The sequence below is a fragment of the Poecilia mexicana genome, unplaced genomic scaffold (genome assembly GCF_051168715.1).
Source record: "Poecilia mexicana isolate PSO_F unplaced genomic scaffold, ASM5116871v1 scaffold_3, whole genome shotgun sequence".
Lineage (NCBI taxonomy): Eukaryota > Metazoa > Chordata > Actinopteri > Cyprinodontiformes > Poeciliidae > Poecilia > Poecilia mexicana.
Genome location: NW_028263372.1, coordinates 19,448,763 through 19,464,005, shown reverse-complemented (window position 1 = coordinate 19,464,005; position 15,243 = coordinate 19,448,763). Strand labels below are relative to the sequence as shown.

Below are 15,243 nucleotides of genomic sequence, written 5' to 3'. Positions count from 1 at the left end.
GCCGAGGCTGTTTCTATCATTCAACAAAGCAAATAGCAGGTCTAACTGCACAATACGCGCTGTCACTGTTGCCATTTCTTTCCTGCCAAAGAGATGCAAATAAAAACTTTTATCTGGCCCTGCACAGACTAATAAGTCAGTAACATTTTATATAAACTTTGTATGACGTATAAAACAGGCCTCCGTAGCCGCTCAAACGTACAAAATGTTAGCCTAACCCCCCGTCACGCAGATGTCCTGCCCTTTTTTCCTTTTTTTGGTGGAGAGAGACAAATGTGTTTTGAAAGTAGAGTTGCAAGTGGCGTCCACTGTGTGTTCTTTTAGACGGATCAATAGCTCAGTGTGTGAGAGAGTGTCTTAAGAGCTGTTGTCTTGTGCTTTCAGCTGTGGCAGACCTGTTAGTGCTACAGAGGGGAGCTACGCACCCCTGCCTCCGTACCAGCAGTGGCCTGAGGGGGGCTTTTAGTCCAAACACAAATGTCAGCCTCACATAGACTATTAGTGTTTAGTGCAGTTATTAAATGGACTTTATTTGTCCTTTAGGAGGCTAAAAGGCGCACTTAAAGGGGACCTGCGTGACAGCAGGGCAATTTGCGAGTTTGGTAACTTAGGCCCGCTCATTGCGGACACATGAGTACAGATAAGTGTAAAAGGAGGAAAGGCTGTTATGCTCAGAGCACAGAGAGGAGAGAGCATTGTGTGTTTGGGGTTTGTGTGTGTGTGTGTGTGTGTGTGTCCCTCTATGAAACACAGAGTGAGTGTATGCTAAAAGGCACTTAGGCCATAACATATCTCACTGGGGTCTGGTAGCAGCGTTTTTGTGGTCAGAGGCTTTTTAAAAGGTTAATGTTAATCTATACCAAACAAAGCCCATGAGGAGCTTTTACAGCCGTGGACAGTTGAGTGAAATGGGTTTTGATGAAATGGTAGGTAAGTAACATACTGCACATCTTGTTGTAAATACCACAGTAAGCTAAACAGGCGTTGTGTATTTTATTCACAGAAATCCGTCCCCCTTCCTCTATGGCCCACAGCCAGTGATCGTGTAACTTTTGTATTACAGCGTGTTCTTAGCCGAACAAGTGAGTCAAGGTGTTGTAGTCCAATGTGACCTGGGTGCCTATCTACATGGAAGAGTGTTTTCTTTAATGCATATGAAGCAGGTAGGCAGCGTGCCGTGGCCATGTGCGAACACCAGGCTTAGACGCCTCAGGAAGCAGCTGGCTTATCAAAAAAAAAGAAGAGAACACGAAAAGTCACTCGTGTTCCCAGGCCGTAAATCACGCGTGGCTGTTTGTCTCCTTATCGCTACAGGTGTGCCGATGCTCTCTGTCCAGCCCAAAGGGAAGCAGAAGGGGTGTGCTGGCTGCAATCGCAAGATTAAAGACCGCTACCTGCTCAAGGCCTTGGACAAATACTGGCACGAAGACTGTCTCAAATGTGCCTGCTGCGACTGCCGCCTGGGGGAAGTGGGCTCCACCCTGTACACGAAAGCCAACCTCATCCTCTGTCGCAGGGACTACTTGAGGCAAGAAAGACACACAATCATTTTTGTCCATTCACAAAAATACAAAAGGCCGTGTCATTACAAGACTCTGTGACATTTTAAAAAAATTTTAAGCTTCAGAACTATGGTCTGCATTTAGGAAAAAGTGATATTGGTAATCTTATTAATTTAGTTCTGTTGCAGGTCAGCCCCAAATTGTTCATACACTTGCAAGATTTGTATTTGAAGTGATGTATGAATTTAACTTTCATGATTTATTACTTAAAGTCAAGTTAAAGTTTTGGAGTGCGTCAGCGAGAGTCCTGACTCGAATTTGATAAGAAATAAATTTTAAAAATAGGTGTGATGGCAAAAGTCCTTCCAAACTCAAGCCCTTAAAGCTCACCAATAAATATAAATCATCAAAGTATCAGTGGAAATATGAAAAAAGCTGGTTGGCCTTTATAAGAAGGGTTTGGCTGCTATAATACCAATAAAGATTTTCCTATTTATTGTTGAGAAGGGCATATTTTTTGACTTGTACTTTGCTAATATGCAAATAATAGCAAATCTTTTTTTCTACACTAATAGAAAGTGTTATCTATAGGAAAGAACAATAAATCTATTGTTCTTTGCTATAGATAATAATTTCACTTTCTATGACAAAAAGCTCCTGGTTGAATAATTTATTTTAAGTCCAAATCTGCTAGTATTATTAGTAATTATAGTCTTAACTGTGTTATCGGTGTTAACAGGCCATTGATTGTGTCTCCTGACCTATTTTTTTTACATATCTGTTAATAATGGATATATATTTTAGAGAATCAATAGGATTTGTATGGGTTTATGCAACTCAGGAAACCCATTACCCTAACATATTAGGACCATAAATTAGACAAAAAAGTGATGAATATTATTAAAAACCATTAAATCTCTATTTATATGCACGTGTCAATTACGTTGTTGACATATTCTACAACTGTAATGAATTTATTTTAAATGAAATAATGATCAAATAAACAGCGTGGCAATGGAAAATAAGTCACTTATTTTCCGTTTCTGTCTGCCACCACTGGGACAGCTGCACTGTAAAAGCATCTCTTGGTTGGTGGGTATTGTTTTCATGTCTGACGTTTTCGTGAACATGAAGGACCTCTGTCATGAAAGCTCTCTGTATTGTAGAGGGGCTGAAGGCTGTGAGAATCCTCCAGGCAGGCTTGTTGCTTCACTTCCCGACCCCCCCCCCCAAACACACATACACACTTCTGATGCCCCTGCCATCTGCTTGTTAAATTAAACATGACCATTTCCTGGGCGTTAGGTCACATTCCCCACCATTTATCTGAGAGGGAATCCCCCTGGGACCGACTTAGGGATGCCGGTGCCCTGTGCCCCCCTTTTCCCTCTCGTCCAAACATCCCTGGCCAGGATTGTCTTCCCCCTCTCTGTATTTTCCTTCTGTCTGTTTGTGTCTCAGCTATCTGGTTGTTATCTTTGACGTGCTGCCGTTTCCTGATTGGCTTTGGATCTACAACTAATTTGAGAGCCTGGATTATTAAGAAGCTCAATGATTTCACATTCAAACCAAAAATTCAGCCTGAGGCCTCGTCCTCTTTAATATTATTATTTGTATTTGTGGTTCTTATCCCCATAAAACAAATTTGAAAGCCCTTTTTTGGGATATGCGTGTAGACAACGGAAAGTGTGAAAATCCCAGCAGCCTATTTCAAGCAAGGCAACTATTCCTTTGTATGCATCATGATGCTCTAGGTACCATTGAGTTGTTTTTACATGTTTTTTAAGTTCTGTAAAAGCCTGTAGCAGACTTGCATTAGCACCTTTGTCTCTGAAGTTTTCGTGCTTTGGTGATTCTGAGGAAAATGGCAAATAACATGGGTGTAACTATTGCGCTAATTCACAAGAGGAAATGTAAATGTACAGTTAGGACTTTTTTTTTTTATTTGAGATGAACAAAGGCAGTCCAGATTCCCTGAAAATTACAAAACAACTCTATAGTGGCATTGAGAATCTGTGCAGAGAATGGTTAGCTAGTGTACATGGGTAGCCAAAATGCCATTAGTTAAAGGTGGTGCTTGGCCAGCCCACCATGCAGTGTTTAAAACCAACTTTATCATACAACAGAACAAAAAATGAAGAACTGCTTCCTTACTTCCTTCAAAGGAAAAAAAAGTCTCAAAGGCAAAGTATTGAGCTTAAAACCCTCATTTAGGCCTCACAAAACAATCTAAAAACAAGACCCAGATGCTTCACTTTGACCTGAAATATTACAACAGTTTCATAGTTTTCTGATATTGTACTTAGAGGTTTTGTTATAATTGTTACTCATTGCTGTGACAAAGTAACAAGAAAACAAACCACAGTCATTTTGGCAATCACTTGTGAAGCTTGGAATAACTTTATTTTGTAATCATCTGTGGTTTTTGAAGTTTTAGGGCAGCATTTTTCAAAACTTTGGTCACATTTTGCTAAAAAATTCATTCTTACACTCGATAGGCTTTGTCAGTCATATTCCCATAAATCTATCAGCTCAGTAAAATATAAACATATTGATAGAAAAAGCAAGGAATTCAGCAAAAAAAAAAAAAAATAAATCATTTACAAAGAAATATACTGCTAGCCAATGACAGTATTTTTTTTGTTTTAATTAAAACTCCAAGAAGTCTCAAGTTTGCAGTGATCATTTTAACGTTGTGTTTTAACGTACATATACAATGTTATTTGCTCAGTTATATCCTGGCAGGTATTGTTTCCAGGGCAAAATCACTACAGTTTCGGATTTCAAAGTAAAACAAAACCTGACTAATTTTTGAATTGGAGACTGAACTTGCATGTCATTAATGAAGAAATCAACTCTGCTAAAAACATATGGGATTATAACCAGTGAAATCCTGACTCCAGGAAATCTTAAGAGCTTAGTCTGGTAGTTTGAATAGCTTTTGTACACATGCATCCACAATGTCAAGCCAGTTAGCTAGTTTGTTAGCCCGTTGCCTCTTTATATATTTACACACAGTGGTCGCATGAACAAATCTTGCGTACCTTTCAGGTTTTTCCAAGGAAAACAATAATTTATAGATGCTTTTCAGAAAAGAAAATGCTCCTATACTTTTATATTGTATTCAGATTTCAGGAGTGTGTTCACTGGACATAAACTAAAAACTTTGCAGTGAATATGACAAATCAAACTAAAAATGGTATGAATGGGAGGTAAAAGCCAACCTCATTTGAAGGTCTTGTATCTGGTGTAGTTTATTAAATAAAAGCCTTGTTCGCTATTAAAGAAAGACGGTAAGATTTTTCCCCATCTCACCCATGGTTTTCAGTGACATTTTACTTTCATCTTAGCTCTTTTTCTGACCTGGAAGGAGCTTGTGGCCCACTTGAGAGGCGCTCAGGGACGTTACGTTGAGATAGGCCATTACCATCCATCAGTCCCCACCCACAGTTAATGCTTTTAAGATGCAGTGAGAGGTCCACTAAGACCTGATGTTGCCCCCAGAAGGGGCAGATGGCGCAGATGAGGTTGTAATAAATGGGGAAATGACCAAGAGTAGGCAAAAATGATGAAGCTCTTAGTTTCACTTAGTAAAATACATCAGCTGAAAGGACAGCAACCCCAACCCCGAAGCTGTAAGTGCCTAACTGGCATAGTGAAGGGAGAAGGAAAAGCTTTCTCGCACATTAGACCGGTAAGATGTAGAGGTCAGGCAGGGGATGAAAAAAAAAAAAAAGAAAGGAGAGTGACATGTGAAATGAAAAGTTAGAAACACTAAAATAAGAATAACATTGAAAGAGGGGAGAGAAAGAGAACTTCCTGTGTGCCTCTGCTGCCCCAGATTGTCTAATGAAATCCATCCAACTTGCCTGCTCTTCAGCCTGCGACAAATGCAGAACACTTAATGGCCGAGATGCTTCAGATGAATTCTATTATGAAGCAAATTAAAAACCTTACCTTGCGTAGAGCGAAGAGGCAGTTGGAGAGACCAGCGCATTTTGAAAGTAGGTGATGCGGAGTCCAGCTGGTGCCAGTTTCCTTTTCATTCCCTCTTTCCTGAGTAGAAGACCAAGTCTACCCTCACCTGCAGTAATGAAGTTAAATCTGTGCTCTGAATTAGTCTCCCGCACTTCATTAAATACAAGCAGTGGATCAAACACACTGGTTATTTCTAAGGGGTTGGATCCCTGCCATGCTCACATTAATTTTTATAGGAGCTCCATCTGTGATTGTCCTTCAGTGGCATTAGCAACTTAAATTCACTCACTCTCTCCTGAGTCTTTCTTTTCAGCATGCACAAAAGAAATGCCTGCACATCTCTCTGCTAGCGCTTGCAGCAACTAAAAAGTTCACTTCCAACCTACACATTCTTCACTCTGTCGTTTCTACAAGTATTTTTATCCAGCTGGGCAAATTTCTCGTTCAGACACTAGAATAAGAAATTAATTAGGTCTTTGTCTTAGAGCAATATAGTTATTGTGTGATCATCAGGGTTTGAGGACTGATATAATTTAGTCTTTCATTTCACCTACTACAAATGACATAATAGTCATCAACTTATCAAAGTGGGTTATAATTAACTGTAAGAGGAAAATGTGCTCGAGATAATGAACATCATAAGTTAACTGCACACAGATGGAGCAGCAGGAGAAAGATAACAGTATACGGGTGTGGCTGTTGTACAAACCTTCTTACTACTTCAGGAAGTAAAACAGTAGCTCTTATTCTTTGGAGGTGATGCAGATCAAAAGACAAAGGTTTACGCTTTAGAAATGATACAACTGTTGGGGAAGGTCAGAGCATGCGATGCATGCATTAGCAGCTCTCCCTCTTATAAAATCTGACAAGCCCTGCACAGTCTGGGAAGTCTCAAAGAGCTTAGAGAACACATAGAGAACTTCAAGGGCCGCAGCCCAAACTGAAGGAAGCAACGCGGAGAGGCAGCGGATACGCTGCAGGAGCTTTAAGGGTTTGAAGTTAGCAAAGCAGCAAGTTGAAAGAAACAAAGAAGGCACACTTTTCTCTGAAGACCTGTTGTAATAACTCAATACCAGGCAAAGGAGAGTTGCTTTATGGTGCTGCCATCCAACTAACATCACAGTATGTCATAGCGGTACACGGTTACATATTTAGTTACTTGACAATACCTCTTCTAATGACTGTAGTGGATTCTTATGTGTTACAGAAAATAAATAAATAGGGACCAAACACACATATCCATTCATATGAAGGTAATTAATTTTGGCTAAGACATTCCTAGAATTATAAACTTGCATTTTTCATGCTAATGTGACGCTCAGTCATTTGGACAGAGCCTCACGGCAACAGATGTTCACGCCAAACAAAAACGACATTGCCCAAACTTCTAAAGGTCAGAGAGTCATAAAAGCACAGATGAGAAAGTTGCTACGACTGCATCACAACTGATGCACTAAATAAAATGTGTTAAATAAATATAACATATTAAATACATACATCACAACTGATGCAGTCGTAGCAACAGTTACCAGTGTTAGTGCCGTCACAAGATTTTCTAATATCATGCAGCTCTAATATAGACCTTCATAGATTTAATGTTTCAAAATCCTCAAAGATTTAGCCAAAAGAAATTATTGCTAAAGTTGAATTAAAACACTTGCAAATCAAACGGTATGCATAAAGTTTAATACAATCATTTAGGGTAAAAACATTGAAACATAAATAACGATGTGCTACATGGATATTGGTACTAATTTTACTGCCACAGACGGTATCTCACGTAGAAACGTTAAGAATGGTTAACACTGCGTTCCATTTACTTTAAAGTTGCGTCACAGCTAACATTATTATGTTCCAGTTCTTTGTTGGAAAACCAGTAAAATTTGCCAAATTATGTTATTCAATGACCAGGCCAGCAGCTGTTAGTAATACGAGGTAATGGCAATGTTTCCATGCATTTTATACAAACAAACACTTTATTAAAGGTTGTATAATTTATGACTGAATTTGTGCAGTTACTTTAATTAGATACAAACCATGAAAAGTGCAAGTAAGTAGGTGGTTACCATAACTTTTGTAACTTTTTAGTCAAACAATAGCCAATATAATTCAATGTTCTATTGCATTTGGAATGTTAAATAAATATAACATTATTATAACATATTAAATAAATACAACAGAATTGCTCAATGCATGGTGAGAATACTGTATTTACATGTGATGATGTATCACAGGTACGCACTCTGATAGTTAAGGTCACATATTTTCCAGGGCAAAATACCAACAGTTTGGCTTATAAAAATATAGCAAAAACCTTTAATAATAAGATTACGTTCTTTACCAAGTTGCCTTGATTGTATTCATTATAGTTTAATTTAACATTAAATGCTGATGTTTTAATTAACTGAATAAACATTTTTGAAAAGAAGGAACTTTTAAAAAAAAGGGGGGGGCATATATGTATATCTTAACAAAAACATAATAATTTAAGCAGAAGCCAGTGAAAAACATGTATTTTGGACATAGCACTCAAAAACACTCAAAATACTCAGATTCAAGAGAGATTGGCAAAAAATAAACTAAAAATGGTGGTGAATTGAAACTACTTCATAGGTACAGATGATTTTGGCTTTGAACTTTTAAAATGTCAACTTCTGAGTACAAATCTGATGCAGCACAGCATGTTAATGTTATGCTTTACTTTATGGAAAAGGGTATGTCATTAAATTAAACCTGTCACTTTCAATAGAAATGTTTGTAGTCATAGTGGCTTATTACAACAAATACATTGAAAATAAACTACTGTACTTTTTGACATTCTTTTCAGAATGTTTCAGGTTGCGAGGAGCTGCAGAAAAAAGTATTTCTAAACTTTTAATGAATTGAAATTAACTACTGAAATAATTTATTCAAAATATGAATGTAAATAACTAATAATATATATACAAAACATTAAAAAGCGATCACTAATTAGAAAACAAACATGGGACAGGTTTAGCTATGAATAAGAATATTTTCAAGGATTTCAGAAGTCATACTTGCTGAAAAGAAACGGATGTTAATTTTTCTCCTTTCATTTAGAGGAAAGTTATTCGTTTAATCCAAATGACCAAAGAAATTACAGAACATGAGCCACTGCACTCTGACAATACAGGGCATATTTCAGGACAATATGTGAAAATTCTTCACAAAGTAGGCTATTCAGGCCTCAAAATTAATTTCTCAAATGAAATGAATTGTTTTTCAAAAGCAATTTACTGTCTAAATTCTTTGAAAGGTGCACTTTTTATGTAGCATGTTGGGGTTTTAAAAGGATTTATGGACATGCAGTTTTCATTTAATCTAAATGTAGACAAATCAGCCAAGTTCTTTAACATTTTATTTTTTCTATAAACTTTTGTGAAGGCATGCATTTGTGTGTGTTCCACTTAGAAATGTATTAACTGATTAAATACGTCAAAGCAGTAGACAGAAGTCAAATAAATGTATAAAAACAATATATATTAATTTTCTGGTTTGTAGTGGGACCTGTCAAGGACTATGATACATCAGGCAGCAAATTAGCTGTCAATGTGAAAAGCTGATGCGTTGGAAGCAGAAATAAAACAATCTAGCATAGGAATCTGAGCTGGGCCGTTTTCTGAATTATAATTGCAAAAGAATTTTGCAGATTTGTTCTCAGAGTTCAAGGTAAAATACAAATATACCAAATCAGTCCACAGATACAGCACAGTGACTCTAAAAAGGCTGGATGAAGCTTCTGTTTCTGTTTCTTCCTTTTCTTTTTTTTTTTCTTTTTTATTTGCGTGGTAAGATGTAGTGTTTTCTTAGCTTTAAATCAATATCATTTGTTGTGTCACAGTCATGGCAGACCAAATGCAGCGCCCCCTCAGCTGTTACTCATGAGATTACTGCATTGGTTGTGTTTTCTGGCTGTTTATTGTTCTTGCCAAAGGAGCAGCAGTAGAGGAGCTTGTTCTGTTTGAACAGTTTCCTCAGGCTGTAATCTTCTGTTAGCACAGAGAGCTCAATTGGCACATACATTGATGCCACATGATAACCCATACACCTACAGTGTTAACTAAAGAGCTGCTTACGTTCTTGCGTTCTGAACCATCTGAGTCAAATTTCTCACTTGCAACTTGAAATCAAACATCAGGCAATCTAATTTGCATAAAATAATGGACGTTTTTGTTTTTGTTTTCTTTCTGCTGCACGGTGATGGGGCTCCATTCAAAGTTCTGGATTACTATCAAGGAGCTAAACTTTAAATATGTTTATTAAAAATGTGTTGGAATCAAACTAGCTGTGGACATACAAAGATGTAGAAGTCTGCACAGTTTTGCAGTTTATGTGTTTTTATTCTCCTGTACTGAGCTCCAAAACTCTGTTGAATAAAGCAAAAAAAAAAAAAAAAGACAACACAACACACTGTACTGAATGATTGTAGATGCTGCAAGGTGACAATTACCCCAAATCTGTGGCATAGTGCTATGTATGGAGGTATAACTTCAGCAAGCTGGACTTTCCCATCAGGGGTTTTCACAAGTCATATGTATCAAGTGAACACCATGTCTGCAACCCAGCAGGTTGTGATAGAGACAGGTCACAATAATCTGTCTGGGTATAATAGGTGTCTGCATAGCAGTCTGTGTAACTGACCCAAACTCTCCAGGTTCTTCTAGAGCCCTTTTCCCCTGAGGGAAAGAAAAATACATCACCGCCAGTCGTCCAGCTCAGTACAGTCACGCCATCAGACTGGAGGTAAATCGGAGAGACATTCCTCTGCCATAGACACAGCTAGCAGCAGCGTCATTCAAAAAAGGCGCAATTAAAGTGCGTCTAATGCAAGAATTTAACAACGGTGCTTCAAATTACTTGATGGATCTTAGATTTTTTTGGGGAATTTATTCATGTTTTAAGAAATTGCCATGATGTGCAATACTCATAGAATTGCTCGTTCCCTTGAAGCAAGATGTTCCGAAACAAAAAACTTCACCGACTAAAAATTGAGCTTTTTACAATTTATTCCGTTGCATTCCTACATTGAAGATCACCGAGTTCTTTTTTTCCCCTCGTAGATTAAAGTTTATAGATTAAGTATTTTGTCCAGTTTTGTTAAAGTTAGAATGAACAAAATCATTCCTCCTTGCTACATGTTAAATGATTGAGAAAATTTGTTTTCAATACTTTTTTTACTTTTTTTTTTCCAAGTCAGAAGTTTACATAACCTGTGTCTTAAATTCTTTTGAAAAGTCCAGAGATGATTTCATAGAGTTGCAAGCTTCTGTTAAATGGAGGCACTGATAGTGAAATATTTTAAGTTAACTCATCAAACACCGCTTCCTTATGTAACAGCACAAGAAAATCAAAAGTAATTAGCCAAAGATTAGTAAGAGACGAGGCTAAACTCCACCTGTCTAGTTTAGCCTTGGGCACAATTTCCAGATACCTTACATATCACATTCATCTTGGAAAAGCATTTATATGAAACTATGAAGAACATGGGAATGTCCAGCCATCCTACTGTTCAGGTAGGATATAAATACGAGAAATTGCAAATATACTCGGGTACAAAGACTTTAATTATGAGACATTTGTCCTGTGCAACTAAACTAGAAGTGTTGGGCCAAAATGGCCAACGTTACATTTTGAAAACAAAGCATGAAACCCTGAGAACATTATTCTAAAATGCTGCATGCTCGGTTTGCTGCAGGAGGAACTGGTGCGCTGTACAAAACACATGGCACCAGAACGAAAAAACACAATACTAAAGGAGTGAAACAAAAATGCAAGGCTTGAGTCAAGCTATGGATTGAGATCTCATGAGTCATCCACACAGATAATGAGCCTGAGCTGAAAAGATAGTTACAAAATGCTTGGAGGACAATAAAGTCAATATTTTAGAGTGGCCGTCACAAAGTCCTTACCGTCAGTGAGAAAAATAAATATTGATGCCTTTTCTTATACAGGTTATATCAAAATCTGGTTTCAGCTGTGGATGTTTTGATACATTCGTCTCGTAAATTGTTGGAATATCATCATAAGTCCACTTTTCAACACTGAAATTTTGGGGAAAATGTTGGGTTTTTGGATCAATACTGAATGCTGAGAATTTCCTCAGATGCCTGACTAAGCAGAAGTCTTTGTGTCTCACAGAAGAAAAACACATTCTTTGTGTTTCAGAGCAGCCTGTGGGTGGCAGATGCCTACTGTATGAGAACACTGAAGAGTTGTTTTTTTTTTTCACTGAAGGAATAACCAAATGTAACAATGTCTCAGTTTAACACCCTGTGAATCCCTCTCATGGAACATAACAACCTTTCTCCCTCTGTTTCGCTCTCTGTTGCTCCTCAGGGGCAGTGGCCCCTAATTAGAAGCAGAGCTGCTGGATATACATTTTCCCTAACAAGGTGAAAGAAACTGAATGGGACAAGCATAAACTAGGCCGAATATCAACACACTGACTCATCTGTCTGAGCCTTACAAGTTTGAGGAGGAGTGTTTAACATACCGCTGGAACAACGATCTGCAGTTGTTCTTAAGCTCTCTTGCAAAGCTGTGAAGCGGACCTTCTGCCGCTGCAGAATATATAAATCTATCTGGGCTCCAAAATCTCCAAATTAAACATAAGGGCAGGCGCATGGAAAATGAAAATGTAAATCTGTCTGGGAATAGCATTTGAGTTTTTGCCCCCCACCCCCCTTTTCTTTGAAAGAAGAATGCCTTCTGTTCATGTTTATGACCTTTATCATTTGGCTCCGATCTAATAAGCCTAACTAGACTTATGTGAGATTTCATTTTGTTATTTTCACTTTTAAAAATTCAGGTAACTCATCACAGCTAACAGCAAAGGAAATATGAAGACTAGGAGAATGGGTTGAACAACAGAAAACCTCTGGAAATGAATGACCACATTCTGCAGTTTGCCTTTGTGTTGAAGCCTGTATTAGGTTCAGATTGTTTGAAATGGGTTTTCAACAATTTCAGCTTTTCTCTAAAGATAACTAAAACATTTGCTCTAAAGTCAGATATAGACATCCTTTTGTTGTAATTGTAACAAAACTACTGATACGATGCCAAGAAACAGGCGCTTTGTGCATTCTGTATGCTACATCATATCATGTTTTCTCCTTTTCCTTGCAGTCGTTGTGCTGCACATTTGTTTGCGTTTCACGCTATGAAGTTTAAAAGGAAAGTATGTTAATCTCTCTGTCTTTTCTCTCTGTCTGTCTTTCAGGCTCTTTGGTACAACGGGGAACTGTGCAGCCTGCAGTAAACTGATCCCAGCCTTTGAAATGGTGATGAGAGCCAGAGATAATGTTTACCATTTGGACTGTTTTGCCTGTCAGCTTTGTAACCAGAGGTAAGAACGGGAATCATACCTGCAATGAAAATGCATTTTAAACAAACCATGAATGGAGTAGGAAAAAAGGCTCATATCTTATATTTTAGAATGTGTTGTACAGAAAGCAAAAAAAAAAAATTCTGGTACATGTTTTTTGTTTGTTCAATTGCATTACATCTACCAGCTTGTAAATCTAGAAAATAAGATAAATTTTGGTTGTCTCATTATGTTGTGCATTTGTAATGCCCTGCTAATTATTTTCACTATAACATGCTGCCAGCAGTCTGTCCCCATTTGTGGCACGATATGTAAATCTTTAAAGCCAGCGGGATGTAAAATTAGCTCTTGTTCTTATGTGTAAAGTTCAGACGCTCTGGAAAGGGACACATCTTGCCGCATATAAGGGGAAAATAACGAGTGCAGATGTAACACGGTATTTCCAGGTGGACAGCGACCAATATGAAAAATTGGAACGAGCACAAAGCCTATGGTATGATGTACATGGAATATGACATACCCTAATATTGCCTTTCCCCATTAATATATTGTCAGTAATGGCAGCAGTGTGAGAGTGGAGCATCCTTTGCATGCTTGTCGCGAGTGCCGCGACCCTGTTCCTCCACACAGCACAAGCCCATTAACCTTCTGCAGGCCAGATTCAGTTACCATAGTGAACACCTGCTGTAAGGGAATTATGACTCCAGTCTCTCTTCTCAGCTGGCAGATATATGAAGCCAGGGCTCATCTGGCACAGCATTGCCATGGCTGTGACTGTTACCAGCTTTATTTACCGTGTTACCAGCCTGGCATATTACTGAAGCCAAGCTATTTTCAGCTATGTTCTTATCTCCGCTCCCTTTCAGTCACATTATGGAGCTGTTTCCAAAGTGTCACGCAAACAAACAGCAGCGCAGAGAGGGAACATCAGTGGGACAGGCTGCTGTGTGTTATTTTCCCTCTTCAATTGACTCCGACTTTTGAGGAAAAATGATTTTGAACACTGCAGCCAAACTGTCTCTGAAAAAGCTCACCCCGTGGCAGGGCTTCCTCGCAGACTCCCGCGGCAATGTTACCGTTCGACCAAAAGGGAGTTTGACCTGCTTTTCATCGGGTGCCAGTTCTCCTGTCTGCTTTCAAACTCGATTGGTTTATAATCTCATTTTATTTGAAGGCCCACATTTATGGTGACCATCAAACTGGCCCCTAACAGGTCCTGGTGTGCTTGATGAAAAACATCTTGATCTGAATGCGTCTAATCAAACAAAAACCATCATTACCAATCAAACTCAAATGCCGCCCTTCAAGCCACACTTATCTCATGACGCCAGCAGCAGCTGCATTCATAACCTCCCGTTTCTGTCTTCCAACAGGTTTTGCGTGGGGGACAAGTTTTTCCTAAAAAACAACATGATTTTGTGTCAAATGGACTATGAGGAAGGCCAGCTGAACGGCAGCTTTGAGACGCAGGTTCAATAGTTCATGGCAGCAACAATCGGCTCCACACTTTACACACAAGATGGATGTTCTGCTGCACTTGGAAAAAGACAAGCGTCTGTCTGCTTGCCTGCAATACTTTTTAAATCCTCTTTATCAGCTCCTCCCCTTCCCCCACCGCAAGGACTTTGTTGTAAATGTTCAACTTTTTGCCCCTTCCACACTGCACCGATCCCCCTCCCACCCCCAACACTGAGCAGTTACAAATTTTGATGTACAGTTGTGCCTGCTAAGCTGAGCACTGTATTGCTTGTATGTTTTGTGAAATTTGTTTAAGGTTTTCTGTTTTCTTTTAGAAATGGTTCACTGGAGGGTATGTACAGTCTGTTTTCTCTGTATATATAAACTGGAACATTTATTTTATGAAATGTAATGCAATTTTATTACTAGTGTGAATTAAAGATTCCTAAATGTTCATAGTGAGTTTTTTTTTCCTCCTACTGAAACCAAAGTTGTTGAGGGAAGTTGCCCATGTATTGATAAAAATCAAATATCAAAGTATGACAATGTTATAAAAGCCTTGCAAGAGACAGATATATTTGAACATCTCTCATGATGCATTAAAGGTTTTATTACATTTTGCAAACTTCTGATGGAATTGGAAATGTTGTTTAAAATGAAGTGCGTACGATTTTATTTGGAATAAAAGAATGATTCTCCAAACTGTGTTGTTGTGAGCATGCAGGTGTCGGGAAGTGAGATAAGCTGAGCGGCTTCTCTGTGATTCATGCTTCACTAATTGCCATCTGATTATCAGGGTGAATTGGCCTGGAAATGAAATGCAACAGCAAATAAATTAGAGGGGCAAAATAAACGCTCATTGAGTTAGAGCTCACTCAAACTCATCATGAGCAGAAGCGCCGAGCTGTATTTAAAAAGTCCTTTTCCCAGAAGACTCTCTTAATAGAGATGCATGACACC

At 38.4% G+C, this 15,243-nt stretch overlaps 1 protein-coding gene across 2 annotated transcripts in view; it reads left to right on the top strand.

The window, feature by feature from the left end:
- Positions 1–14,737, top strand: part of lmo1 (LIM domain only 1) — a 29,728-nt gene extending 14,991 nt beyond the window's left edge. For both annotated transcript variants that reach the window (XM_088004272.1, XM_015006722.2), the window contains 3 exons: positions 1,315–1,528; positions 12,721–12,846; positions 14,199–14,737. In XM_088004272.1, coding sequence (XP_087860398.1) covers positions 1,315–1,528; positions 12,721–12,846; positions 14,199–14,304 — 446 coding nt within the window. In that variant the 3' untranslated portion in view covers positions 14,305–14,737. The remainder of the gene's footprint in view (positions 1–1,314; positions 1,529–12,720; positions 12,847–14,198) is intronic.
- The last annotated feature ends 506 nt before the right edge of the window (positions 14,738–15,243 follow it).